This window comes from Camelus dromedarius, chromosome 3 (assembly GCF_036321535.1).
Source record: "Camelus dromedarius isolate mCamDro1 chromosome 3, mCamDro1.pat, whole genome shotgun sequence".
In the NCBI taxonomy this organism is placed as follows: domain Eukaryota; kingdom Metazoa; phylum Chordata; class Mammalia; order Artiodactyla; family Camelidae; genus Camelus; species Camelus dromedarius.
In genome coordinates, this window is record NC_087438.1 from 52,518,461 (window position 1) to 52,532,175 (window position 13,715).

Below are 13,715 nucleotides of genomic sequence, written 5' to 3' on the forward strand. Positions count from 1 at the left end.
GGGGTTCCCTTTGGAATGTTAATATCAGTTATGATTCTGTGCGTCTGTATTGGCTTCTCAGTAATACCTATTTTATGCTGAACACAACTGAAATGTGTCAGTTGCTTATACACAGATGTTGCAGTTACATACAAAGATGCCCAGTAAGCAGGTGGACAGATCCGCTGAGGTACAGCTGCCTAGTGCTGTGAGCACCCAGGGAGTCAATTAACGCAGAGTGTCTCATTAGCTAGTGTACAACTTCACTAGTCACCAGGATTTACAAGAATGTCTGCTATCTTACTACTAATTTTTACCTTAAAATTTAGATGCAGTCTTTAAAGTTGCTGGATTCTGCTATCTTCTGTCTACAAGCACGTTGCAATTGTTTAAACTGGTATCAAACTTTGACGAAGCTTAATAGGAAGCACTTGAGCAATGCTGACTAGTTATGTTCAACTCATTTGTCCTATCATCACACTTGGTTAAATTTTAAAGCATGGCTCTGTCATGAAACAGCATAATTTTAAGATTTACTTTAAGTACTCTTTGAAATGTAAACATACCTTATTTAGCTTTACGAAATATTCCAGTCCAGCTTCCAAGGGATTTGTATCACAGTTCATCTAAAAGGGAAACAGGCATTTTAAATCTTAGATGAGTGCAAATCGTTTCACTAACATCACTTTCATATATCATTTTTTTTAGGGAAGAAAACACTTTTTTATTTTGAATATAGGTTCTAAAAGAAGAAAATTGTGAACTGGTCTCTACAGTAAATTTTTAAATCTAAAAATCAAATGGAGCCTTTCAGCAAATACTGTTATTTGAATAGAAAATTAGAAACTAAACTTCACAGTTGGTTTCCCAAGGCCTTTTTAGTATAATAGACATCTGAGGGATACCGCAACATGCTTCTTTCCAGAAACAAGATTTTTCTCATGCTCTTATGTAATAATTTTACATTAATAGGTTGTGAAAAGTTATTAACTAATTTACGTGTCTTATAATTTGCCAGGAATCAGGAAAAGTTGAGGAGAAATCAGATGATAGGCAAATGCCTTCTACAGAGTTCAGAAGAGGGCAAAGGGGAAAAAAAGAGGTTGAATCTCAATCTTTTCAAATTGGTTGAGTTATTACAATATACTTCAAGGCAAGCTAAAGCCACTATTTGAGATTAGACCTGAAGTTAATGGTTTTTGTTTGTTCGTTTATTTTTGTTGTCATTTGTCTCTTTTGCTCCAAGAGAACTCGCCTAAATCCCATGAAAAGTAGCCAACTTAAAGAAAAGGATACCACCACCCTCATATACCTAGATGAGTAATATGAACTTGCTTTACATGATATGAAATTTGGCCTCCTATTTCCTAATCAATTTGAGTAACTCTGAAATTATTTTTCACCTAAAATTATTTTATTAATTTTCCAAGTAATTTTAAAATTATTGCTCAAAGTTTTAGAATTCCAGAGGGAAAAATTTTAAGTCCAGAAGATGGATTGCTGTAGTAACACTAGGGGGCGTGCTGGCACTGCTGGAAAATCGGAGGGACCGGAGACGGAGAAGGCTATTCAGCAGAGGGCTCTCAGGAAAAAGGCAGAAGATGAAAGGTAGGAGGGTGGAGAAATGCCTGACTCCCAGAGGTGGCTTCTGCTGCTTCCTTCCTGCAGAGTGTGGAGACAGAGCTATCCTCTAATTCTCTCCCTGCAGCAGCCTCCTCTATGGCCCCCATTGCAGGCTGAAAATCGCCTAACAGAGCATCTCTTTTGCAAAACAAGAACTTGCCCCAGGGCTCTTGTTCTTTCAGTGGCTCTGAAGGCTGCCATCTCCACCTCAAAGCCCACTTGCTTCTGTCCCTGGTCTAAATGTCCAAGGGGCCCTGCCTGTGCTTTCCAAACCACTTTGCCCCCAAATTAAATCATTCTATTATGTCCTAAACACGTTGCAGACTTTAAAACTTACGATAACTCTGTAGGATAAAGATTGCCTTTATCTAGAGAAGTAAACAGCGGCTTTGGAGGGTTAAGGCTACATAGTTACTACGTGGTAGAGGATAAATGCAAACCTAAGAGACCCCACTCTGAAGTACATCCTTTATCATTGTCCCTTATCCCACCTCTCAGCCCTAAAACCACAATGTCTTCCAAGGAAACAGCCAGCCAATCTGAAACAATTAAGGGGTCTAAAAATAGCTGGCCATATTGCAGATAAAATAGAACAGAGTTTGAACCCCAGTTGGGCCACTTCTGTGTAATCTAGACATAGTTGTTCATTGTTTCTTAGGGTGAGTGTGTGTCCAACAGGGATTGTGTTTGGAACTCTCAATCTCCTGCCTAAGAACCACCAATAATACCTTCTTCAGGGAGAGTTGAGGAGGTAAATTAAGTCATGCCTATGAAAATGGTGTGTAACTGCACAAAGAGAAGCCTTTAGATCCCATTATTAATGGTGCGAGGTTCTGCCAACCAACACACCCCAGACCACCAACCCTGCCCCTCAGGAAGACACCTTTTGTAGTTCTTTTCCCAAAAAGTGCATGATAAGGAAATGAGGATGTGCAATGTGACAGAGGAGAAGGAAGGATTTGAAAGGTGGTCCTCAAATCCCGTGGGGTAGGCAGGCTCCTTGGGGACAGCCACAACTCTGCACACAGTCAAAGACAGATGTCCAGGGCTCTGCCAGGCAGGAGAAATTAAGGCAGAATAAACATTATGTCATAATTCCATAGAACTTGCAACTGGGAAATTCACGAGAAAAATCTCTTTCCCTAATTAAATAAAATTATAATACACAATTTTCCTTATAGCCAGAGCCAATGTTAACACAGTTAAAACTTGCCCTTATATAAAAGTCAGATACAGTACTCATAAAATTTTAATGAAGACGTTCACATTTCAAACCTCTGACCCCCAGGCTCGGAAAGCTTTCTCCAGTCTTAAGGCATTCATGGCATATGTTCCAAAATTGTCAATTCCCTCCTCCTGGCCTGCATTCATGATGATGTCATAAAGTGCTGCAGAGTCTTCTCGTCTGTGGTACAGCTCCCAACCCAGCTCACCTGAAGTACAGCCACAAGTGCCACACCAGAGTTAGAGTGATGATCGTAGGTCTAACAAGCATTAGCTACAACACATCAATAAATGGAGAGATTCCATTTATGCAATATAGGCATTTGTTGAGTTTTAAAAAGACCAGTCCACAGAAACATTGCAGCAAAACCCCACTGCAAAGCGTGCCATATCACAGATGCGTTTGTGCCCAATCCTGTCCCCCATGCGGAGAGCAGCATCTAGGACACCTCATGACACAGAAAGACTGCAATGCGGGAGTTAATCTTGCCCTCTGACCTCAGCTTCATAATGTTAAGTGAAGAATTTATCAAGATAAGGGTTCAAGGTTTAGACACCTCAACTCCCAACTCCTTTCCCCCAAATCACAAGGCTTAAAAATAGGCAATTGATGACGATTAATCAAATGGTCTTCATGGTAGGATAGCCATAGTCTCTAATGCCCCCCATTCCCCGCTCCTTCCCCACTTGATTATTTCATTCACCATTAGAGCTGTGGGCAAAAAAAGAGGAAAATGAAGCCCAGCCCAAACAGTCTGCTTCTTTTTTATTCTGTTTATGTTTTATTCTGGTCACCATTTACCAAGCTTGGGTGGAAGAAGGATGGGGAAAAGGGACAGTGGAAGCCCAGGGAAGAGCTGTGGCCTTTATACTGTGCGTTCACCTGGTTCCCCCGTGTTGAGGGCTGATGGTGAGGTGTTTTCCCAGGACACCAGCAGAACATGGGCAACGTGTAACTGAGTGACTGCCTGGGCATGAAGCACTCCTACTGTGATGGGACAAGGCGTCCAGAGGAAGTTAGAAGTAGGACCAATGGGGAACTGAAGACCATTCATTCATCCCTGTTTCCATACCTACTATGTGCAAGGTTAGGTGCATATGAAGACTTCCCTAATGCACTTAGAGTCAGAAAGATGGATAATGGTAATGCTTTAAGTGCAGTGCCTGACACATTCAAGATGATCCTCCATGGGAGACTCTATGGGAGGCCATTTTGAATGTTCCCAGATGGAATCAGCTGGCCTGCATATTCTGTCAGCCCTTCCGACTATCCCAACAGCCATCCTCTTCCCACTTTCCTGGCTACCTTTCTAAATGTAGGCAGCTAGCTATGGGACTGGAACAACAACCGGAAATCTGTGGAACGACTCTCTCAGACTAGGAGTGAATAAACAGGATTGTCATCAGAGTTGGGCAGGGGAAATCTTCCTCCAAAGTTACACTGATAAAAGTGGTGTGTGTGAGCATGCATTTGTAGTAGTTTGTTTTAAATTTTAGAGAATTACTCTAGGTTGTTTTCCAATTCTTACCAGTGTAAGATATCCTTATAGCAGTGACAGGAATGTTGGAAAACTTTAAAGACTTGGTTTGAAGAAACTTGAAAGCATCATCACTAAGATCTTCAGAGGTAAGTTTCTGAAGGACCTTTCTTGTATGTGGCCCCGCGACTCCAAGGACGCCAAACTCATCAGTTACATTTTTAATTTCAACATCATATCTACCTCTGACTGCCTCTTCTTCAATCCATCTGCATTTGAGATTCATAAACATTGTGTTAAATCTTGCTTGAATAATGCATGTTGGTAACAGATTATTTCTCTGAAGATAAGCTCCGTGTCTAGAATTACCAGAAGGTCCCTAGAGTGTCATTTCATATAATCACCTAATTTTTAAAGTTGAGGAAACTGAGTCCCAGAGATGTTAAATGATTCTCTTTAAACCACTCTTATAAATTTGTGGGTAATTTTTCACAGTACAGAAGGAGCCTTCAATTTAAAGAGCTCTGCCATCCAGTTCTTTTAAATAGTAACAGCACTATTGCATTTAAACTAATGATTCAATCTTGCAAATGGGATTTAAACCCAGATTTTCTCTAATACCTGTACACAGGAGGCACACTTGTGCTGCTAAAGGTTAACAATGTGCCTGCCACCAGACACACACTTGCTTTGACAATCACAAAGGAAAGACAAAAACTCTAAAGACTAGTTTCAATTTCTAAGCCTTGGTGAGTTATGGGAACCCAGTTGTAGGGTCTGTTTATAATTTATTGAGCAGACCCTGGAAACACACAAGACTACCATAAAATGATCATCTGGATTTACACAAAGCTAAGCTACGAAGATGGCTCCCAACACATCTTGGGTTGGAGGATATAATTTGCATCATTTTACAACTGGTGTGAGAATCTGTCAGAGTAAGATGTTCATAAAACAGTATTCCAAATGTTCTTGGAATACTGAAGACTACAGATTTGAGAGTAGACTAAAGATTCATGTGAAGGATTGATTTTGCAGGTCAACCATTTAGATGCAGCTGTGGACTACAGAGCACGAAGCATGAAAAAGGAAGGAGGTAACCTGGCAGGGGAGTGCAGTTCACTGATGGGGACTGAATGTGGGCATCAGAATCAAAAAGACTGGCTTGAGCAAGTTACTTTAACCCAAATTTCAGTTTCTTCATCTGAAAATAGGACAAACATATACCTTGCCCGTTAAGGGACTTTACTGAGATAATATGTAGAAAGAGTTCTGACATATTGGTGATGCTACTAAATGGGAGTTAATATTATTTAGAACCAATAAACCCTATGGATGGACTATCCATTGGAGGGAAATAGGACAGGGGCCCTCACTTCAAATAATCTCCTATAAAAGATATTAAATTTATTTAAAACAAAGAGGCGTAAGAATTAAAGTTGTACTTTCAATTACCGGTAAAAGAAAATCTTAGCGCAAGATTGAGTCAATATATAATTCATAGAACATTTTCTAACCAGTCGTACACTTACCTAAGATCATGAAGTTCTGATCCAGAACCAGTTACTAGTAGAAACTCCCCAGGAGATTGGTGAGAAACAGTCAGCTCAGCGTATACCCGGCCTTTTGGTGTTAACATGTGACTTATATTTGTAAAACCCACCTACACAAAAGAATTTTAAATTACCTCAGGATGAAATAGATATCTTACGTATCCTTTTAACACCACATGAAAATAAAAATGTAGGTGTTAACAATGAGAAACAGCTGAATCTTTTGTCTATCAATTATGTGAACTATCTACAAACCTAAACCCAAGATTAATTTAGAAATTTTCAGTTTCAATGATCATGATAATTGCTTGTCATAGTAATTACACTTCAGCCAATTTTGCAGTTCCTATGGATACAATTAAGCAAAGTCATGAGGTCCATAGATGATAATTCATTCAACAAAAATTTAAATTTGAAAATTAGCTAGAATACCCCTGATCAGTTGAAGAGTTCTGATGTTCATACAGAAATCATTACGTGGACTGAAATAACACATTGGTTTTTTTGAAAATGAGGGGATAGAGAATTAGGCAGGCCAGAATCCTGGACCTTGCACCCCTATAAGGTTATTTACCTTGGGAATGACATTTGCAAAGAGATGGTCCAACAATCTGATGGAGTCTTGGCCTTTGATGTTAAACTTGCCAAACGGTGACAGGTCAATCACCCCTACTCTTTGCATAACCTGTTTATACTCAGAGCCTACAGGCTCAAACCAGTTTGTGCGACGAAAACTTGGCCTAAAATACAATGTTTGTCATAAAACAACAGTCATTCATTTTCAGAAAATTACAGAATCAGGATATTTTAATAAGGCCTATACATCTAGAAAATCTCATTTGGGGGAAAAATGCAACCTGTTCTGCAAATCACACATATATTGGAATCTGATTTTTTTAAGTTATTACCGATTCGCTGACTCACTTCATAGTGAATGAAGTAGTACTTAATTAGACAGTAAGATAGGACACGTGGGCTCTCAGATCTGGAAAAGAGCCTAGAAGTCAACCAGTCCTGTTATACATATTATAATCACCTAGGGGAGCATTTTAAAAATACTAATTTGGGGGGCCTAATTGAATCAGAATATGGGGGAAGGGGAGGTAGAGCTACCTTGTCTGGTGCTTCTCAAACATTTATGCAAATACAACATCACTCACACTTGTTAAGGTGCAGATTCTGATGCAGCAGGTCTGGGGTGGGGCCCTAGGTTCTGCACCCTAACAGACTCCCAGGTTACATGGTCATGCTGTTGGTCCACACCTGGACTGAGTAAAGATCTGGTCCAACATCTTCACTTTTTGGAGAAAAGGCACAAAGTGACTTCTAAGACCTTTCTATTAGTTAATGACAGAGTTGGGCCTGGAACAAAGGTTTCCTGACTCATCATGCAGGGTCCTTTCTACTCCACAGGGCAGACTTTTAACGTGGTATTTTAACTTTAGAGCAGGATGCTAAGTCTGCAAAATGAGTTTTCAGTGGTTTAATTATTAAAATAGTAAAAGAAACAGGCTAGGTCCAAACAGCACAAGCTGAAGAACAGACCTCGCATTTATCTGGGTCATTTAGGAAAAACCAAACTAGCATTTTGCCCCCAGGTAATCTCCACTGGCTGCCTACAGAGTCCACATTCATTAATCAACAACTGGGCCTCTACCACACTTTGGACCATTCAGATCTGGTCTGAAAGTAGGTAGCAAAACCTGTTTAAACAAAATGACACATTTTTTAAAAGGTAACATAATTTCTAGGTTTGCTATTTGTTTTCCCTAGGTTTGTGGATTCTCATGAGAAAAAATATATGATCACTATTAATCCCAAGTACAACAATGACATGTAATCCGAGTACAACAATGGTAAAAATTTTAGGGGAATTCAAAGAATTGTTTTAGTGACATGTTTTATGTTTTATGCTAATTTTCCTGTAATTTATCAGCAGTGCATATAATTTGCATGATTCAGTGCACATACACTAGAAAGCAGCTGCTTTGAGATATCCCTTGACAAATAGAAAATCTGTATTTCCATACTGCTTCCATACCATGTGATTCGACCAGGCATCCTAAACCAGGACAAACCTTCAGGAGCCACCTGAAGCCATGTGGGGATTTGGAGAGGGTGGGGAGAGTTCCTCTGAGCAACTGGAAAATGCCAAGCAGAGGCTTCACCTGGGCTAGTTGTAGGACTCTTAAGGCCACATGGGTCCTGGATGCGGGCCAGTGTCATGTGGGATAAACTAATGCCTCCACTGCCAGAAAAGAATTTTTGTGGGAAAAGGCTCAGTGGTCTTTGGAATGGGGTGGAGGGATGGGATGGGGACATGGCATTTCTCTGGTGTCCTTCCATTCTACCCCCAAATTTCATTTGGCAGTTAAGCCACAGGCAGGTTAAGTCACTTACTTACCTGTACCCAGTGTCCTGGCCTGGTTTATAGAACCAGTGTGGCTGCTCCCAGCCTGCATGGAAGCCCATGGAACACTTAGATTCCAGGGTTTTATAAAGCCCACTGACTCGCTGAGTTGGTCTCCCGGCAAACCGTTCTTCTTTAGGGTAACCAACTGAAAAGGAAAACCGATCCTCTAAATAGTGTATAACCCAAACTAAAATACTTTCAAGGGATTCAGAAAATGGAAAACATAGTACTTAAAGTCCAGAAGCATATATATGTGCATGTATGTATATATACATATATACATACACATATATATATTGACATTAAAAAAAACAAAAGTTGTATTATCATACTAAATGAAGTAAGTCAAAGACAAATACCATATGATAGTATGTATATGTGGAATCTAAAATATGACACAAAAGAACTTATTTACAGAACAGAAACAGACTCACAGAAAACAAACTTATGGTTACCAGTGAGGAAAGCTAGGGTAGGGATAAATTGGGAATTTGGAATTTGTACACACTAACTACTAGAGATAAAATAGATAAACAACAAGGTCCTACTGCATAGCACAGGGAACTATATGCAATATCTTTGAATAACCTATAGTGAAAAAGAATATATGTATGTATAACTGAATCACTATGTTGTACACCAGAAAGTAACACATTGTAAATCAACCATACTTCGATAGAAAAACTAAAAAAAAAAAAAAAAAAACCCCAAAAAACAAAAAACAAAACTGTCATTTATACTGATCATCAAAGGGTAAAGTAAAAATAGATTTAAAAGTTAAAATCACTGATGCATTCCTCTTATTAGATACAAACATTCACATAGATTTCTTGTTGCGTCATAGTGGCACATGATTTTTAGAATCCCTAACCACCCCTCCACAATGCTCAGAATAAAAAGCATCTCAAGTCAATTCTGAAATTTAACAACAATAAATTTGCTCTTTACCAATATTGTTGAATCCATATGACTCTCTTGCTTTGGCCTCGGTGTACTGAGTTGTTGTCCATTTGCCATAACGATTGGGATCCAATTCTATCAGATCAAAAGGAGGTTCTCCGTGCAGGATCCAGTCACTGAGATATTTCCCTACCCCACCAGCATGGATTATGCCATATCTTTCAAATACAGAAATAAATACCCTGTTACTAAAACATGTTGTTTTCCAATAATGAAACATGTCCAAATACTTTATAAGGCCTCAGAGTTGGAGTGTTCTGTGCTATTCAGAACACAAAGTCAACATAATATTTATACTATCATTTTTTTCCTCAAAAGAAAAAATTAGGTGTCTAAATGTGCCTGACTTGATAGTTAGTTTCCAGTTTCAAGAGCAAAACAGCCTGAGTCTTAGCCAGTAAGGATGCTTACTTTAGGAAATTGGAGGAAAGGAAGCAAACAGGCAGATGTGGTTGGTACTTCATCAGCCCTCTTGAGCTATGATTATCCTGACTGATAGGAACCTGGCAGGAGAAATATGTACACTGTAGAGCGGTATGCCCATCTCTTAGTCTCTGTTTATTTCAGGTCCCCTTAGTGATGGCCTCTGTGCAAGGATCTTGGGCCATCATCCTAGAAGCATTCGGAAAAAGCAGCATCATCTACAGACTTGATGGGAAGAGTGGGCTTGTTTTCTATTTCCACATGAAGATGCTATAAAACCAAGAGCATGACTATGGCAAAGACTTTAACGTCAGATGGGGGGATCACAGCTTGACATTGCCCACGAGCAGTTCTATCCTCTCACTCTTGTCTGAGGAAAGACTCCACTGTGAGTTCATCTGCAGGTTAAGTCAAGAGAAGCCTCTGAGGAAATGGATGAGCAGAGAATCATGGGGAGATGACCAAGAAAAGGAGCCACACGAGTGGACCTCAAAATGCAAGAAATTCCAGTATCCCAGAAAACAGTTACTTAGCCAGAATCACATGCTTGTCTAAGAGCATGGGAGGACCTTAGTGAAGACTGAAAATGTTAACTAACTTTTCCCACAACAAGATACCAGTTTTGCCCTTTTATAAAAACGAATGTCTGTATTTGTTATAAGGATATTGCTCAAGCAGAGTAAAAAGGCAGCAATTTATATGTCTCTGGATAGTTTTAAAAAGATACATGGCTCATCTAAATTACCCAAAAACTACCTCATTAAGTTTCAAGAAACCAAAAAAAAAAAAATATATATATATATATGAACTATATGCTTAAAATGTTTACCCATTTAACCAGTCCCCATGTATGATATCCAACAGTTGCCATTTTTGAGAGCTAGAGATCCTGTTTACAAGACTTGAAACTATATAAAGTTCCACTGAATTTGAGGGCTTACCATTTAGTAGACATTGTTTCCACCTAACATGTACCAGCTGATTTACTCTTTGGCAACTCTGTTGCACCAATGAGAAAACCAACCTGCACACAGGGGTTAAAAAAGGTTACACAGCAAAAAAGTGCAGATTCAGGATACAAACTCAGTCATCCTACTCCCGGGTACACTCCCTGTTATTGGACTTTATTTTCTCTTCAATAATTCTCAATCTTTTTCCAGCCAAGACACACATAACAGAGAGAATCCACATCCTTGGCAGACTCCTTGGGCATAGCCAGGGTTGTGCTTCGGTTTCTTGTGGCTCACTGCTACACCAGCACGTTCTTGCCCTTTTCACAAGGCACACGTCAGCTTTCTAACCATTAACAAGTTATCTGTAAAATCCCACTCAACTGAGTGCTGTGAAACATCTATTGAGAGCCCTTGGTTTAGTGGTGGAAAGTATAAAAGCATAGAGTAAGAGAGACCTGGGTATGATTTTTTTTTTGCCACTACTAGCTGTGTGACCTTGAGCGAGTGGTGACTCACCCTGAGCTTTAGTCTCCTCATGTGCACGCTTTCTTTAGGGTGCTGGTGGAGAGCTGACTTGGCATTTAAGGGCACATAGTAGGCAAGCGAGACATGGCAGCTTCTGGGCTCTTACATAACCAACAACAGAGGGTGGCTGCCCAACTGATGAGATTTTCAGAAGGCAGTAACGTGTGAAGTGGAAGTGAAAGGGAACTTGACGACGAGAGGAGAGTTAGGCTCTTTTTCTATGTCCAGCATTAATCTGCAGAACCCGCGTCTTCCACGTGGCCCAGCTGCTATGCTTTTTGAGTGTTGGTATCTGCCTTTTTATGATTCCTCTGTTAAACTGCCTGGTATTACACCTTACAGCACTCCCCTCTCTTTAAGTTTGCTGTTTATAATCTGTTCTAAGCCAGGAAAGCTAGATTCAATTCAGTATAACTCATTAAACATTTTGGCGTACATTGTGTTAGTCACCTAGAACCAGGATAACTTGTTAGATGTGGGATAAAAGTAAAACAGCTTTGACTGAGGGTAATCTGTAAGGTAAACGAGTGCTGGCATATAGGCAGAGTTTGCAATGACCTACTCTCTGGACTGGTTGCAATAGAAAAACAGATGACACTGAAATGCTGACCCCTGGGCCCCTCTCCAGACTCCTGAATCAGAGTCTATAAGAGGGGTGCCTGGGACTCTGCCTGTGGGTTCTCCAGTTCAACACATCCTTCACAGATTCTAGTGACAAATAATAGGAATTTCATAGATAAGCTGCAAAGGAGGATGAAACACATGTAAGTAACTAACCACAAAGTAGAGATTCTGCCCTTTAACAAGCCCTCAGACGATTCTGGTGCTCAGCCAGATATGGAAACCACTGGCATTCAGAACCATGGAATGGACTCTGATATTAGCTGGGAGGGGCAGCAATGTGCGCTTTCCATCATGTTACATGAGAAATATCTTAACAATCTCAATTTTTAAATACTAAGAAGGCCTTTTTGGGTCAGGCCAAATTGCTCAAAGAGACTGAAGCACTTTGCCTGCCCCGACCTGTTAACCTTCCCCATTCACCTTGCAATGTCTGCAACCTGGGAGAATTACCCAGAGAAATGACAGCAGGAGTCTGACAACAGCCCCACACAAGTAGATACAATTCCCAGGTGATAAGTAACTGGTATTCCAAAAAAAGCAACTTTCTAATTTCCTTAGTAATAGGTGTTTCATTGAGGTATAAATATGAGGCCAGGGATGCTGTCTGCTTGTTCACAGATAAAGAGCACGGCTTACAATCAATGATCTGCAAATATTTGCTGACTAAATAAAAAATGTAGTGATTGATACAGAATCAAAAAGAATAAAATACTCAGGAATAAATTAAGCAAAAAGAAAAAGTGCAAAACTCATACCCTGAAAACTAGAAATCACTGTTGAAAGAAATTTTAGAAGTCCTAAATAAATGGAAAGACATCCCATATTCATAAATCAGAAGACTCAATATTGTTAAGATGGTAATACTCCCCAAGTTGATCTATAGATTTAATGTAATCCCTACCAAAATCCTAGCTTGTTTTTTTGCAGAAATTAACAAACTGGTCCTAAATTTTACATGAAAATGTAAGAGGCCCAGAATAGCCAAAACAATACTGAAAAAGGACAAAGTTGGAGGATTCACACTTCCCAGTTTCAGAATTTACTACAAAACTGTAGTAATCAAGATACTGTGGTACTGGCATAACGATTAACATGTAGATCAATGGAATAAAATTGGAAGTCCAGAAATAAATCCATACATATATGGTGAATTGATTTTTGACAAGGATTTTGTGGTATAATAAAAAAATAAATAAATATTTGGCCTTTGTCCCCAGTTCCTGGCACAGAGCTCCTAAAACCTTTTGGAATTTATGTTCTTTTGTATGCTAATGATACCACTCAGTGGAGAGGGGAGCAGTGGGGCTAGACAGCTTCAGAATAGAGGCTGGTCACCAGAAGTTCAATCACCAATGGTCAATAACTTAATCAATTGTGCAAATGTAATGAAACTTCCATAAAAAAACTCTTAAACAGCAGGGTTCAAAGAGCCTTTGGATTGGTGAACGCATTGGTGCGCTAGGAAGATTGTCCACCAGAGGGGGCATGGAAGCTCAGCACCATGGAAGCTTCCCTCCCATATCTTGTCCCGTGCATCTCTTCCATTTGGCTGTTCCTGAGTTGTATTCTATATAACAAACAGCTAAAAGTAAGTAGGGTTTTGCTGAGTTCTGTGAGTCATTTAGTGAATTATCAAACCTGAGGAGGGGGTTGTAGGAACCTTGAAGTCTGTAGCCTGTCAGTCAGAAGTACAGGTGATCCCTGGAAGTTGAAACTGGCTTCTGAAGTGGGAACAGTTTTGTGGAACTGAGTCCTTAATTAGTGGGGTCTGCACTAACTCTGTCAGTTAGTATCAAAACTGCACTGAATTTCCGGACACTCAGAAGTGGCATCACAAAAAAAGACATCACAGATGCCAACACAATTCAATGAGTAAAGAATAGTCCTTTCAGCAATTGGTGCTAGGAAAACTGGCTATCCCCAAAAGAATGAAATTGGGAACCTACCTCACATAATATAC

At 39.8% G+C, this 13,715-nt stretch overlaps 1 protein-coding gene across 4 annotated transcripts in view; it reads right to left on the minus strand.

The window, feature by feature from the left end:
- The window catches only part of DMGDH (dimethylglycine dehydrogenase), a 53,625-nt gene that overhangs the window by 21,772 nt on the left and 18,138 nt on the right, over window positions 1-13,715 (minus strand). For all 4 annotated transcript variants that reach the window (XR_010378795.1, XM_010975035.3, XM_031447094.2 and 1 more), the window contains 7 exons: window positions 9,219-9,388; window positions 8,262-8,415; window positions 6,432-6,597; window positions 5,837-5,967; window positions 4,356-4,573; window positions 2,878-3,035; window positions 546-605 (listed from right to left, as the gene is read on the minus strand). Coding sequence is in view for 3 of the 4 variants with exons in the window: in XM_010975035.3 (XP_010973337.2) it covers window positions 546-605; window positions 2,878-3,035; window positions 4,356-4,573; window positions 5,837-5,967; window positions 6,432-6,597; window positions 8,262-8,415; window positions 9,219-9,388 (1,057 nt within the window). In the remaining variant the exon portion in view is untranslated. The remainder of the gene's footprint in view (window positions 1-545; window positions 606-2,877; window positions 3,036-4,355; window positions 4,574-5,836; window positions 5,968-6,431; window positions 6,598-8,261; window positions 8,416-9,218; window positions 9,389-13,715) is intronic.